General features: G+C 61.2%; 2 protein-coding genes across 2 annotated transcripts; one reads left to right on the plus strand and one right to left on the minus strand.

Moving 5' to 3' along the window:
- Positions 1-1,743: 1,743 nt before the first annotated feature.
- On the plus strand, positions 1,744-5,805 carry RNF215 (ring finger protein 215; the record flags this gene model as incomplete). Its single annotated transcript, XM_083874113.1, has 10 exons — positions 1,744-2,031; positions 2,701-2,832; positions 3,119-3,190; positions 3,264-3,349; positions 3,963-4,017; positions 4,254-4,358; positions 4,449-4,565; positions 4,647-4,784; positions 4,923-5,025; positions 5,139-5,805. 10 exons carry the CDS (start codon positions 1,744-1,746, stop codon positions 5,159-5,161), a joined length of 1,119 nt encoding a protein of 372 aa, XP_083730239.1. The 3' UTR covers positions 5,162-5,805.
- A 610-nt stretch (positions 5,806-6,415) lies between these two features.
- Positions 6,416-12,779, minus strand: CCDC157 (coiled-coil domain containing 157). Its single transcript, XM_083874167.1, has 9 exons — positions 12,273-12,779; positions 10,901-11,072; positions 9,591-10,233; positions 9,223-9,300; positions 8,316-8,506; positions 8,043-8,210; positions 7,412-7,580; positions 6,925-7,064; positions 6,416-6,515 (listed from the first exon to the last, which is right to left on the minus strand). Exons 1-9 carry the CDS (start codon positions 12,518-12,520, stop codon positions 6,462-6,464), a joined length of 1,863 nt encoding a protein of 620 aa, XP_083730293.1. The 5' UTR covers positions 12,521-12,779; the 3' UTR covers positions 6,416-6,461.
- Between the last annotated feature and the right edge of the window lie 179 nt (positions 12,780-12,958).

Consider the following 12,958-nt stretch of genomic DNA (forward strand, 5'->3'; position numbering starts at 1 on the left):
TGCTCCCGGCTGTTTTTTATGGCACATCCAGACCCGTTGCAATCGGGATGTTTTGCCATGTGGTTAAACCGGCTCTGGCTGCAGCCGTGGGAGGAGGGACAGTGCCCACCCTGTGATTACACCCCCACACTTACAACATGAATGGAGACAGGAGGGACACGGGGACACACCCAGACCCATTCCACGGCCCTCTGCAGCCACGGGAGCTGGGTCCCACAGCCCCGAGTCCCGTCCCCAGTGTGGCCCCTGCCAAAAGCAGGTCAGCCTAGGCCCATGCCGCGGCTAATCCAGCCAGCAAATCCCCCAGAGGCACATGTGCTGGGCACACGTGGCCAGAGCAGGGCCAGGATGTGGCACCTAGGGGTTGAGATGGGCACCCAGGGGTCAGGATGTGGCACTGGAGGCTGCCTGGCACCCACCAAGCTGGGAGTGTTGAGGAGTGTCCAGTGTGGGGCACAGCTGGGTTTTGGGGTACTCAAAACAGCTGGGTGTTGTGTGTCTGTGTCACCCAGGTGTGCTCATGTCACCTTGGGGTAGGGGTGTGCCCATATCCTTCTTCCCCCAGAGCACACGTGTCCCTCTGTCCCCACGTGTCCCTGTATCCACACATGGGGATGTGGAAGATGTGATATTTGTGTCCCCATGTCTCTTCCTGTGTCTGTCACTCTCCTGGTGACAGTTGGTTTCCTGGTCCCTGCATCCATCACTGACCTGCTGCTGCTGCTGCTGCTGCTGGTTCCCATTCCAGCCCCAGCCCTTGTCCCTGTTTTGCTCCCAGTCCCTGCCCCTGTTTCTCTCCTGATTCTTGTTCTCCTCCTGGTCCCTCTCCCTGTTCCCATCCTGGTCCTGGTCCTGGTCTTTGTCCCCGTGTTGGTCCCACTCCCTCTTGTTCTTCCAGTCCCTCTCCTTGTTCCTGTTTTCTACCTGGTTCCTGCTTCTGTTCCCATTCCACTCTCATCCTTGACCCTGCCCCTGCCCTTCCCCCATCCCTGTCCCAGCGCTGGTTCCCATCCCAGTCTCAACCCTTGTCCCTGTCTTGAACTCCATCCTGTCCCATTCCCTGTCCCTCTTCTGGTCCCCATCCTCTTCCTGGTCCCTGTCCCCTACTTTGTCCCTGCTCTGTCCCAGTGTCCATCTTGGTCATGGTCCTTGTCCTCGCTCCGTGTCACTGTACCTCTCCTGCTCTGTGTCCTCATCCTGGTCTGCATACTCATCCCCATCTCCATCCCTGTCCCTCTCCCGGCACTGGTTCCTGTCCCTATCCTTATCCTGACCCTTGCCCCGGTCCTTATCCGGATCCCTGTCCCGGTCCCCATCCCGATCACTGTCCATGTCTTTATCCTGGTCCATATCCCGACCCTTGTCCCGATCCCTGTCCCGGTATCCATCCCGATCACTGTCCCTGTCTTTATCCTGGTCCATATCCCGACCCTTGTCCTGATCCCCATCCCTGTCCTTATCCCTGTCCCTATCCCTGTCCTTATCCCGACCCTTGTCCCGATCCCCATCCCGATCCCTGTCCCTGTCCTAATCCCTGTCCTTATCCCTGTCCTTATCCCGACCCTTGTCCCGATGCCCATCCCGATCCCTGTCCTTATCCCTGTCCTTATCCCTGTCCTTATCCCGGCCCTTGTCCCGATCCCAGTGCCGGCCCGGGCTCTCGGGCTCCCCCTGGGGGCGGTGGGGGGCACGGCGGGTCCTCCCCGGCGGCAGGGGGCGCTGCGGGGCGCGGGGCGCGCAGCCATGGCGGCGGTGCGGGCGGCCCTGCTCGCCCCGCTGCTGGCGCTCGGCCGGGCCGGGTCGGGCCCCGCCACCCCCGCGCGGGTCGAGGTGGCCGTGGCGGAGCCCGGGGCGGCGGGGCCGGACGGGGACGGGGCCGGCAGCGGGGCCGGCAGCGCGGGCGGGGTGCCCGGCGGCTCGTACACGCTGCGCGGGGCCGTGCTGGGAGCGGGGGGCGGCCGGGCCGGGCCGGGCCGGGGGGGCCCGCGGGGGGAGCGGGAGGAGATGGAGATCCAAGGCCGCCTGGTGCTGGTGAGCGCGGGGAAACGGGGAGTGGGGCTGAGGGGTGCTGTGGGCGCTGGAGAGGGATTGGGAGGGGAGAAGTGGTAACTGGAGGGCACTGGGAGGTATTGGCGGGGCAGGGGGCAGCAAGGGAGGGAGGGGAACAGTGGGAACTGGGGGGCACTGGGAGACATTGAGGGGCTACTGGGTGTGGGGCTGGGGACGTGGGTGCTGGGTGGCAGTGATGAGCGGGAAGCAGTGGGAACTGGGAGACATGACGGGACCGGTGGGCATTGGCAGGGCAGTGGTCAGTGTGGGAGGGAGCGGGGGTCGGTGGGCACTGTGAGCCAGTGGGTGCTGGGGTGAGTCCTTGCGCACTGGGAAAGAATGAGGCAGGGGAGGAGTGGGAACTGAAAGGCCCTGGAAGGACTAGGGGATTGGTGGGGAGGCCAGAGACACCGGGGGTGAACCAGGGCAGGTAGCCCACTGCTCAGGTGTGGCCAGAAGCAGAGAGGAGGGGCGGGCGGGGACACAGGGGCAGTGGGGGCCAGGCCGTGTTCCCTGTGTTACCCCAGCTGCTGTCCCTGTCCCCACACAGTGCCTGGCTCCCCGGGACACTTGGGGGCACAGGGGTGCTTTGGGGGTGCCCTGAACCTTGCACTCCATCCCAGCTCTCCCTCTTGTTTGTCACATCCCCAGGTGGGTGACGTGGAGCCGGAGCTGGGCGCTGCTGACAGCTGGATCGGGGTGGTGCCTGTTGGCACCGAGGAGCCGGCTGAGGGCCCCCGGGGTGCCAAGGAGGAGTCCTTCACCACTGCCGTTGTCACCAAGGTGATCCTCTGCCTGACCCTGTCCTCTCTGCCTGGCCTGAGGGCTGCCGTGGTGTTTGCAGGTCACAAACCCGCAGGGGTGTCATCTGGGGTGTCTCCTGGCCAGATCTGGGGGTCCTGGTCTGTGCTTGGTGGCCAGGGGGTCTCTGACAGCTTCTGACCCCTCTTGGGTCCCTTGTGACCCTTTGCCCTGGCAAAGAGTTGCTGAGTGCTTCCTACAGCAGGACAGGGGCTTGTCGGGGACACAGCCCCGCTGTCCCCTGATGGTGTCCCCGCTGTCCCTGCAGATGAAGCGGGCCCTGGTGCTGGGGGCGTCCGCGCTGCTCATCCTGGCGCTGAACCAGAACGCCATCCGTGAGGTAGGGCAGTGCCAGCGGTGGGGCCGGGCGGGGATTGTGCCCCGCTGATGGATCCATTTCCTTCCCACTGCAGCTGGACGTGTCCCAGCTGCTCGCCAAGCCCGTCATCGTCATCCAGTCCTCGGACAATGTCACCAGGCTGCTGGGAGCGCTGCTGCGGTACGGGCTGGGCTGTGGGAGGGCCTTGTCACTACCTTGTCCTTGCCTTGTGCCTTGGCAGGGACTGCCCTGGGGGTCTGTCACTGGGGTGGTGTTCCACCATGCCAAGGCCAGCAGGGGCTAAGATGCATTTCCAGGGGAGATCTGGGTCAGATCCAGCCCTTCCCCAGGGCTGGAGCCCTTTCTTGGCTTCCCAAGTGGTGGCAGGTATGACAGTGGCCTCAGCCAAGAGCTTTAGGACTTTCAGTAGAAATTATCCAGACCACTTGGTTCTCATCATGGCATTGGCATCTCCACAAACCTCTGTGGGTGTCTGTTCTCACCACCAGCAGCAGTGGGACCCTGTCGATATCCTCCTGACGTGTGGGACATTGGGATTGCTGCCATAGTGTCACATGTGGGGAAACTGAGGCATGAGGTTGGGAGGAGGAGGCCTGTGCAGGGTCACTGAGGGCTGGGCACAGCTGTATTTTGCTGTCACCTCCCCTGTAATTCCTCTGGTCCCTCTTGGTCCCTGCCCATCCCTGTGGGGAGGGGGTGCTCCCTGGCACTGGGGAGCTGTTCCTGGATCCTGCTGTGTCTGTGGCATTAACACTTTTCTCTTTGCTCACAGTGGGCTTCGGGCTACAGCAAAGATCACATACCAGGCAGTGCTGCTGGAGAATCTGGTATGTTTGTCTGTCCTCCTCTTCCTCTTTCTGCCAGTGGGAGAGCAGGGCATGACTGTGCCCAGCCAGACTTCCCCAATCCATGAGAAGCAGCTGCAGGGAGCAGGGAAGGGATCCAGTGGGAACCGGGCAGCTGGCAGCACTGTTCCTCCTCCCGTGGAGGAGAAGGAGGGACACGTGTTCTTGCGTTGCTGGACCCTGCTGTGGCCTCAGCAATGCTGTGTCCTGCCTTGCAGGGAGTGACCCTCACGCTGTGGTCCACCTGTGGCCTGTCCCGAGGGGGCCTCTACGGGGAGTGGCAGGGGGTCATCTGTCCCGGGGAGAGCAGCTCGCAGGTCCAGGTACGGTGCTGGGGCTCCAGTGGGGCCGGGAGCGGGGCTGGGAGTGGGTCCAGGTCCCCGCCTGCCATCCCCACCGCCCTGTCCCCACAGAAATACCTGCAGCAGCTGTGGAACACCATCCTGCTGATCGCCCTGCTGCTCTGCACCGGCGTCATGGTGCAGGCCCAGCGCCAGTCGCGGCAGGACCTGTCGGAGCAGGATGCCGAGGTGGGAATGTGGGAATGTCTCCGCTGTGTGCTATGCTGGGGGTTGTGGGGTGGGCTCTGACCCTCGGCTCTGCCCCCACAGCTGGACCTGAAGCAGCACATCCGTCGGCGGCTATTGGCGCTGAAAACCCGGCGTTACCACCCCAGGAAGCCACCCCGGAGCCGGGCCTGCGAGATCGACAGCTGTGCTGTCTGCCTGGACCAGTTCCACAAGAGCCAGGTGGGACTGGGTGGACTGGGACACACCCTGGGCTGACCCTCCGGTCGCTGGCCGGGGCTGGGGTGTCCTTGCCAGGGTCTGGGCCATGTCCCTGTCACCCAGCTGTGCTCACATGTGCCCTCACTTCCCTGCTGGCAGTGGCTGCGGGTGCTGCCCTGCTCCCATGAGTTCCACCGGGACTGTGTGGATCCCTGGCTCCTGCTGCAGCAGACCTGCCCTCTCTGCAAGCGCAACATCCTGGGTGAGAACCGCCCTGGCACCCAGCCGAGTCCCTGCTGACCCTGGGGCATGGGCTGGTGAGGACCTGGAGCTTGCCAGGCTCCCCGTGCCAAGGCTCTCTGTCCTCCTTTGCAGGGAACTGCTGCACGGACAGCTAACGGGCCTGAGGACAGTCCAGGGACAGACCCACAGCTGCTCCAGGGACAGGGATGGGGGCAGGGGGTGCCCAGCAAGCGGCGCTTGCTGCCGGAGCAGGGTTGGTGTGGCTGTGCCTGTCATAGTGCCCAGACTTCGGAGAGGGAAGGACTCGGGGCTCTACTGCCAGGTGTGAGTAGAGGGGTGGGGGGTACAGATGGGCAGTGTTGGGGAGGGAAGATTTGGGGCACCCATGGGTGTAACGGGGTGGGGGCTGGGGCAGGGAGAGCCTTGGCCCTGCTGTGTTCTTGCCCTGCTCACAGCAATTTTTCTAAGACTTGATTTTTTTGTCTATTTGCTGGTGGCTGTGGCAGGGTTGTTAGAGCCTGGCTGCAGTGCCAGTCCCTCCAGGAGGTGGGTGACAGACCTGCCAGGGCTGGGACTGGCAGGGCTGTGGGGTCACTCACAGCCTCACTGTGGGAGGGCAGGGGTCAGATGCTTTATTTATAATAACTTATTAGAAAGGATGGCATGAGTAGGCTGCAGAGCTAACAGGGCTTAGCTCACCCAGCACAGTGACTGGGGACACGCCGTGAGCCCTGCCCAGGTCCTGCCCCACGGGCTGCAACACGGCATGTGTCCATCCCTATTAAACATGAAGCAAGGACTGGCTGTGTGGTTTGTGTGGGGCTTGCACAGGGCTCATGGTGCTGGGGAGGCAGCTCAGAGGTCAGGGCCTGCATCAGTGGCTCAGTGGTTCCCAGCCCCTCTCTCCGGGTGCTAATGGAGAGGGGAATGACTTTCCCAGGTTGTGGCTGTGCTGGTGGGCTGAAGGCAGCTCGAACTACTCTCATCCCAGGCCAGCTCTGCTTTCCTCTTCCAAGTGTGGCCACATCCCAGTTTCCTCTTGGGAATGGTTCCTGGCAGGAGTTAGCACATGCTGTGCCCTGGCATCAGCCCAGGGCTCTTCTGGAGACTCCAGCAGCAGTGTAGCCATGGGTGACTGAGCCCAGGAAAGTCCCAGGAGCAGCTCCCCAAGGAACCAGGCAGAGCCCAGGTTTCCCAAGGGAATGCCCCTTCCTGACACTCAAAGAACCAGTAATGAGGTCTCCTGGGCAGGGCAGGTGGTTGCTGGTGGAACACAATTTCTCTTAGGAAATTCAGATGATCCGTGTTTATTTGCGGTGAACCCTGGTGTGGTGTGAGGGGAGGCCAAGCCCCAGGCGTCGCACTGGGAGTGTTAGGCAGGGTTTGACCTGGAGTATGGGCTCTCCCTGCAGCTGCTTGGAGTGCTGGCTGCTGGGAGCTCCCTGCCAGCCCTTGTCAATGCAGCCCAGCATCTCTGTGCTGTCCCTGCTGCTTCCACTCCTGAGCCACCTGCAGGGTGGGAGCAGTTAAAGGGGAGGAAGAGCAGGGAACCTGCCCCCAGCCCCTTTCTCTGGGTTCCTACTCACCCAGTGCCCTGCCTGCCAGCCTCCCTGTGGAGGTGGGACCCCAGCTGGGCCTCTGGGATGAGCTGGGGAAGGGAAGAGGAGGTGAAATTTCCCCCCACCGGCTTGAGGTGCAGTCACATTCCTCAGCCACCACAGCTGGTGGCACAATGGCCACAGTGAGGGAAAGGAGTTGGAACCAGCCCTGGGCACCTCAGGCAACACAAGTTGAACCAGAGTGACCTCACAGCAGCATGTGGAGCCTGGGCTTGGCCCTCCTGGGGTCCCCAGAGGATGTCTGGCAGCCACAGGCTGTTTTTGGGGTACACAGCACCCTGCCATAGCACCCAGCTCACCTTGAGCACGCCCTGCTCGGCTGCTGCCTTCACCTTAGCAAGCAGAGCCTGGAGCTGCGCATTCTCCCGCTGCAGCACCTCAATCCGGAGGGTGTTGGCCTGGAGCTGCCTCTCCATGTCCTCTGTCAAGTTCCCACTGCCTGCAAACAAAATCCAGCAGAGCCCAGGCTGGTGCTGCTGCCTGCCTGCCCAGAGGTGTGGGCACCCCTCCTGCCTTCCAAGGAAAGGAGCCTGCCCCAGGAAGTGGCAGCTGGGACCCCAAGCCCTGTGGGCAAAGGAAACTCTGCCATGTCCTGGTCCTGCTGTGTATCCTGCCCCAGACATGGGATGCACAGCACCCATGCAGGGAAGCAGGCTGGGATGGTCACAGCTTTGCCCTTTCCTGGATATCAGTGGAACAAACAGAGTGTCTGGGGCCAGCAGGATCCCCTGGGAGCTCTGGAGACCCCAAGGCACAAACCCACTGTGCTGCCATCTGCTCCCTTACTCTCAAGCTGCGTCTCAGTGGGGACGTGGAGATCAGGGAATAACACCAGGAGCCTTTCCCGCTCCCTCAGCTCCTGTGCTTGTTCCTCCAGCTGGGATGTGTTTGCCTGCAGCTCCAGGATGGATTGCTCCAGTGCCAGCTTCTCCTGCTGCAGTGTGTCCAGCAGCTCCTGCATGGCACAGCGGAGAGGAGATGAAGTTTGCAAGAGTGAGAACTCAGCCCCTCATGGAAAGCTCCCACTCTTCCCTGATGATAAGGATGTCCTGTGGCAGTGGGAAGTGGACAGTGACAATGTGCAGGGTTTTAGCTGAGAGATCCCTCTGTGTGCTGGAAGCAGAAGCACCAATGAAGTGTGGAGGGTGTCCGAGAACAGAACACTGAAATTGTGGAAGCACCTCAAGATGTCCCTTCCTGCTGCTCCCCTCTGCCCTGACTCAACCAGAGACTTGTCTGGCACAGGAGAGAGAGGGCTCCTCCCCAGAGAATCCCATGAGGATGTGGCCATGTGGGAATGCCACCCTAGGCCCCAGAGTATCCCTCTTGGGAAAACTGGCTGTGGGACAGGGCAGTGTGTGGCTCCTGACAGCCCTGTGGCACAGGCTGTGTCCCACACCTGGGTACCAGCACTCACCTGCTGTGCCTGGAGCTGTTTCCCACTCTGCTCCTGTTTCTGCTCCAGCTGCTCCGCCAGCTGGGCCTTGTCCTCCTCGGCCTGTGCCAGGCTGGCCTGCAGTTCCTCACGCTCCTGGTCCAGGCTGTCCAGCTGCTGCAGCAGGGTCCTCTGCTTTGCCTGCAGGGACTGTGGTGGGGAGGTGAGCCTGTGTGGGGCTGTGGCACCCCCTCCCCACAGCCCTGACACACGGCAGCAGCTCAGCCGTTCCCATTGCTCCGGAGCCGGCCGTACCTCCTCGTGCCGGGACATGCTTTCCACACAGACCTTCTCCTTCTCCAGCTGCATGCTGGTGACACTCAGCTCCTTCTCCAGGCTGTCCCTCTGGCCTGTGAGCACTTGCACCTTCTCCTCCAACTCCAGCACCTGGGTCCGGGCCACCATGTTGGTCATTATCTCCTCTAGCAAGGTGCTCTTGGAGAGCTCTGTGAAGACACAGCCACTGTGGCCCAGCCTGGGCAGGGGCAAGAAGCTGAAGGACCATGGAGGTGATGAGAGGGATGGGGATGTTCAGCCTGAAGAAGAGGAGGCTCCAGAGAAAACTTAAGAACCCTTTCCAGTGCCTAGAGGGGCTCCAAAAGAGCTGGAGAGGGACTTGGGACAAGGGCCTGGAGTGACAAAACAAGGGGGAATCCCAACATCACCTGCTGCCAGAGGGCAGGGTTAGATGGGATATTGGGAAGGAATTGTTCCCTGGGAGGGTGGGGAGGCCCTGGAACAGGGTGCCCAGAGAAGCTTCAGCTGTCCCTAGATCCCTGGGAATATCCAAGGGATGGGGCTTGCAGCACCCTGGGATAGTGGAAGGTGTCCCTGCCCAGGGAAGGGGGTGGAAATGGAAAGGGCTTTAATGTCCCTGCCCATCCAATCCAGTCCATGATTCTGTGGTTCAGGGGCACCCAATGCCCTCCACACACTCTGGCAAAGGGAGGCAGATCTAACGGGAGGCCTGTGATCCCCCCAAACCTCCACCAGCATCACTCTGGCACTGGGTGGTCTTGGGGTGCTGCTGTGAGGGAGGCCCATCTTCTGCCCATCCCCACCAGCTCTACAGCCCAGTCGGGGTGCTGGGGGCTACATGGGTGTGAAACACTCATGAATTCAGGATGAAGGTGGAGATGTGTGAGCTGGGTGAGCCCCTTACCCAGCTCCTGCACAGCCACCTGCTTCGCTGCCAGCTCCTCCTGCAGGGCCGAGAGTTGCTCCTTCAGCAGAGCAGCTCCTAAACCAGCACAAAAACCCTCTCATTAATCAGTTCCCAAAAAAAAAACCCTAAACCAAGGGGCAGCAAAGAGCCACACTAAAGTGTTTTCATCCAGTGGTTGTGTTGTGCTACCAGGGAGGAGGCAGCGATAGGACACAGACAACCAGCTCCCACTGAGCAGGGAAAATTCCCCAGCACCTACAAAAAGCCCTGCTGGTTGTGGTGGGGGCAGGATTTGCCCATGGACTCTGTTCTTCTCCTGCAAATGCCCCTGAGCCTGGGAGGGGATACTGGGAACAGCTCTGTACCTCTCTGGAGGTCGTCCTTGTCCTGCTCCAACCTGGCCACAACCTTGGAATGCTCCTTGTCCTTGGCTTTCAGGCTCTGCTCAGCCTGCCTCTGCTGCTCTGCTTGAGTGTCCCTCTCTGCCTGCAGCTTCCTGGAAAAGTCCTCAATCTGTTTCTGCAGCTTCTTCTTCTGTTTGCCTGTCTCTTGCAGCTCAGCCTTCAGGGGGTTCACCTGCTGCAGCAGCCCCTGGAGGTGTTTGTTGATCCGGGAGAGGTCCTTGCTCTGCTCCGAGGCCCAGTAGCTCATGTCTTTTGCAGAGAGGTTCCTTCTCCCTGTGCTGTCCTCCAGCACCTCCTGGAATTTGCTGAGAGCTGAAGGGATGCTCTGGCTCTGACAGATGCTGGTGATGGCTCTGCCCACCTCGTAGAGGCTGGCCTGAGCGCTGGAGCAGGTGTCACAGGAACCCAGGGGTGACTCTGGGGTCTGTGTGGAGACACTGTGGGTGCTCTGAGCCAGCCTGGGGCCAGCCCTGGGCTGGGAGCTGCCTGAGCTGCCCAGCACATGGACACTTGGACACGGGCATGCAGAACGAGCCTCTGGGGCAGTTCCTGACTCCAAAACATCTGGCAAGAAGCATTTCAGGTGCTCCTGATATTTCTCAGCCTGGGGAGCAGAGGGGGGAGTGGATTGCTGTGTGGGGATCTCCCACCTGCAATCCTTCTCCTTAAGGAAACAGCACAGAACAAAAACAGAGCCCAGATCAAAGTGGAAATGACCCATAAAAGCCTAAATCGGGTGTGGAGATAGGACAGCAATGCAGCCAAGGGACAGTGACCAAGGGGAAGCCTCAGCAGCACAACCTACTCCCCAACTCCCCATCAGCCCTTCTTTCCCACCCCCTGCACTGCCTCCTGGTTTTGCCACATGGATTGTTGTGAGACTTTTCCATGAGGAAGATCATTTGGGAGAAAAGAGAATGCACGGGAGGTTGTTTTTACCACAAATTATTTCACTGTCTTGAGGCAGCTCAGATCCACAGTGGGATCAGCAGAGCTGCAGCATTTTGGCACAAGGAAAATATTTTCCAAGCTCTAGAGGCAGCCCAACTCACTCATCCCGAAATCCTGGAGCAGGATGGATACAGTCGCACTGCTGGGAGGGGTGTAGGGAAGGGACTCAGGCTGGGAAGGGACAGATGTGTGACACAGGGGCCAGCACTCTAAGGGTGCACGCACATCTGGCGTGGCCACAGGGTGTTGAGAAGGATCACGATCCAGATTCTGTGGGGAGGGGAGTGACTCAGCTCATGGGACGTCCCCGGATGTCCCACCTGGTCCCGGAGCTGCTGGCAGAAGGCGCCGAGTTTCAGCATGGTGCTCCAGAAGGTCCTGGCCGTGAGCCCCGCGGACATGCAGGGCCCCAGGCCCCGCGCCGGCGGCACCGCCCGCCCGCCCAGCACCGTCTCCGCGTACCCGGTGAAGCTCTGCAGCAGCAGCAGCAGCCTGTCCCGATGGGAAAACACGCCTTGGAGCTACGGCAGCTGGGAATTGCAGCTGGGGCAGGGGGGTGGGCCCCCTCCCATGCCCAGACATAGCGGTGTGATGCAGGAGGGCTCCCGGGACTCCCCATGGATCACTTCCTGGAGCAGCCACTTCAAGAGGCTGTGATTAAGCTGCCCCCAAAGATTTGGGGCACCATGCTGCTGCAAATCCTGACTTTTAGGGCCAACAGCTCAGCGGGAATGGCTTATCTTTTAAACCAGAGCTGTATTTATTTCACCCAGAGTGCAAAAGGGGCTTTGGCCTCCCAGGGCTGTCAATGCAGCTGTGTCCAAGTGTTTCCAAGGTTTTGGGAGGCAGTTTAACGAGCCTGTCCCATCTGCTCCACCTCAGCTCCTGGGTGGAGCATGTCTGGCTCTGCTGCTCTGTGGCCAGTTTGTGCTGGGAGCTCTAAGCAGGGAAAGGAGTTGAGCTTTATAGCTTAGCAGGGCATGAGGCTGAGGTGCTGGCACTGCTCATCATGGAAATACATGGGAAAAACAAAGCATCCAAAATACTTCATAAAATCATGGGTTAACTTGAGCTGGAATGGACTCAGGGATCATCCAGTCCAACTCCTGGCCCTGCACAGACACCCCAACAATCCCATCCTGTGCCTGAGAGCGTTGTCCAAAGGCTCCTGGAGCTCTGGCAGCCTTGGGGGGCATGATGAGGCGCTTGGTGCCACGGTTTAATTGATAAGGTGCTGTTATGGCATAGGTTGGACATGATGATCTCCAAGGTCTTTTCCAATCCAGCTGATTCTGTGATCATTCCCTGGGGAACCTATTCAGTGCCTGAGCACCCTCTAGGGGAAGAACCTTTTCCTGATATCCAGCCTAAAGCTCCCTGGCACAGCTCCAGCCATTCCTTTGAATCCCACCCCTGATCACAGACACCAGAGCTGTCCCGCAGGAGGAGCTGCGGCCCTGGTGAGGTCTGACCTCAGTCTTCTCTGTTCCAGCTGCACAGACCCAAGTGCTGTCACCCTCAGCCCTTCATCACCCTCTCAGCCCTCATTTGGACACTCTCTAACAGCTTTAAGTTCTTCCTGTGCTGAGGTGCCCAAACTTTCACCAGGACTTGGATAAGCTCAGCCCGTCAGACACAGCTCCCCTTTCCCCGCGGGGCAGGAGCCGCTCCGGGGGTGCTGGGGCCTCTCACCTGTCAATGAGCAGCTCCAGCAGCACCACATGGGCGTGCTGGCTGAACTCGGGCTCGCTGTCGCTGTGCCTGTAGCGCTGCAGCAGCAGCGGGATGTTCAGCTCGCAGGACACCTTGTCGGGGAACTTCCAGGAGGGGAAGCGCACGGCGCCGGCCCGGGAGCCCACGTCGGCGATGGCGGCCTGCAGGTCCCGCAGGTCGGCCCGCAGGCTCTCCATGCAGCCGCGGTGGCCCAGCAGGTGCGCCATGGTGCGGGGCGGGGGGACACGGCCTGGGAACAACGGGGCCACCAGGCCGGGCACCGATGGGGTCACGGAGCCTGGGATGGAGGGAACGCCCTGCAGGGAGAGGCTGCTGGAGAGGGGCCGCCACGGCGGTCCGCAGGAGTGCTGGGGAAGCGGAGGGAACCGGGGAGATCGGAACAATCAGCAGCAGCCGCGGAGAAGAAGCGCCGGGCCCGGGGCCTGTGCAAGGCCTCGGCGTCCCAGCCCTGTCGCTGTGGCAACTGCGCCCCTCCCGCTCCGCAGTGGTGCATTCCTGCTTTGCCTCCCCTCCCCCCGCGGGGGGCGCTAATGGTACATGCCACAGAGGGCGCGCGCGCTCTGTGCCCACACACTCCCCGGGAATCTGCGCCTGCGCCCCCGCCTGCGCTGCGTCACTTCCGGCGCGCACGCGCGGCACGGCGC

Source organism: Zosterops lateralis, assembly GCF_965231275.1.
Source record: "Zosterops lateralis genome assembly, chromosome: 17".
Lineage (NCBI taxonomy): Eukaryota > Metazoa > Chordata > Aves > Passeriformes > Zosteropidae > Zosterops > Zosterops lateralis.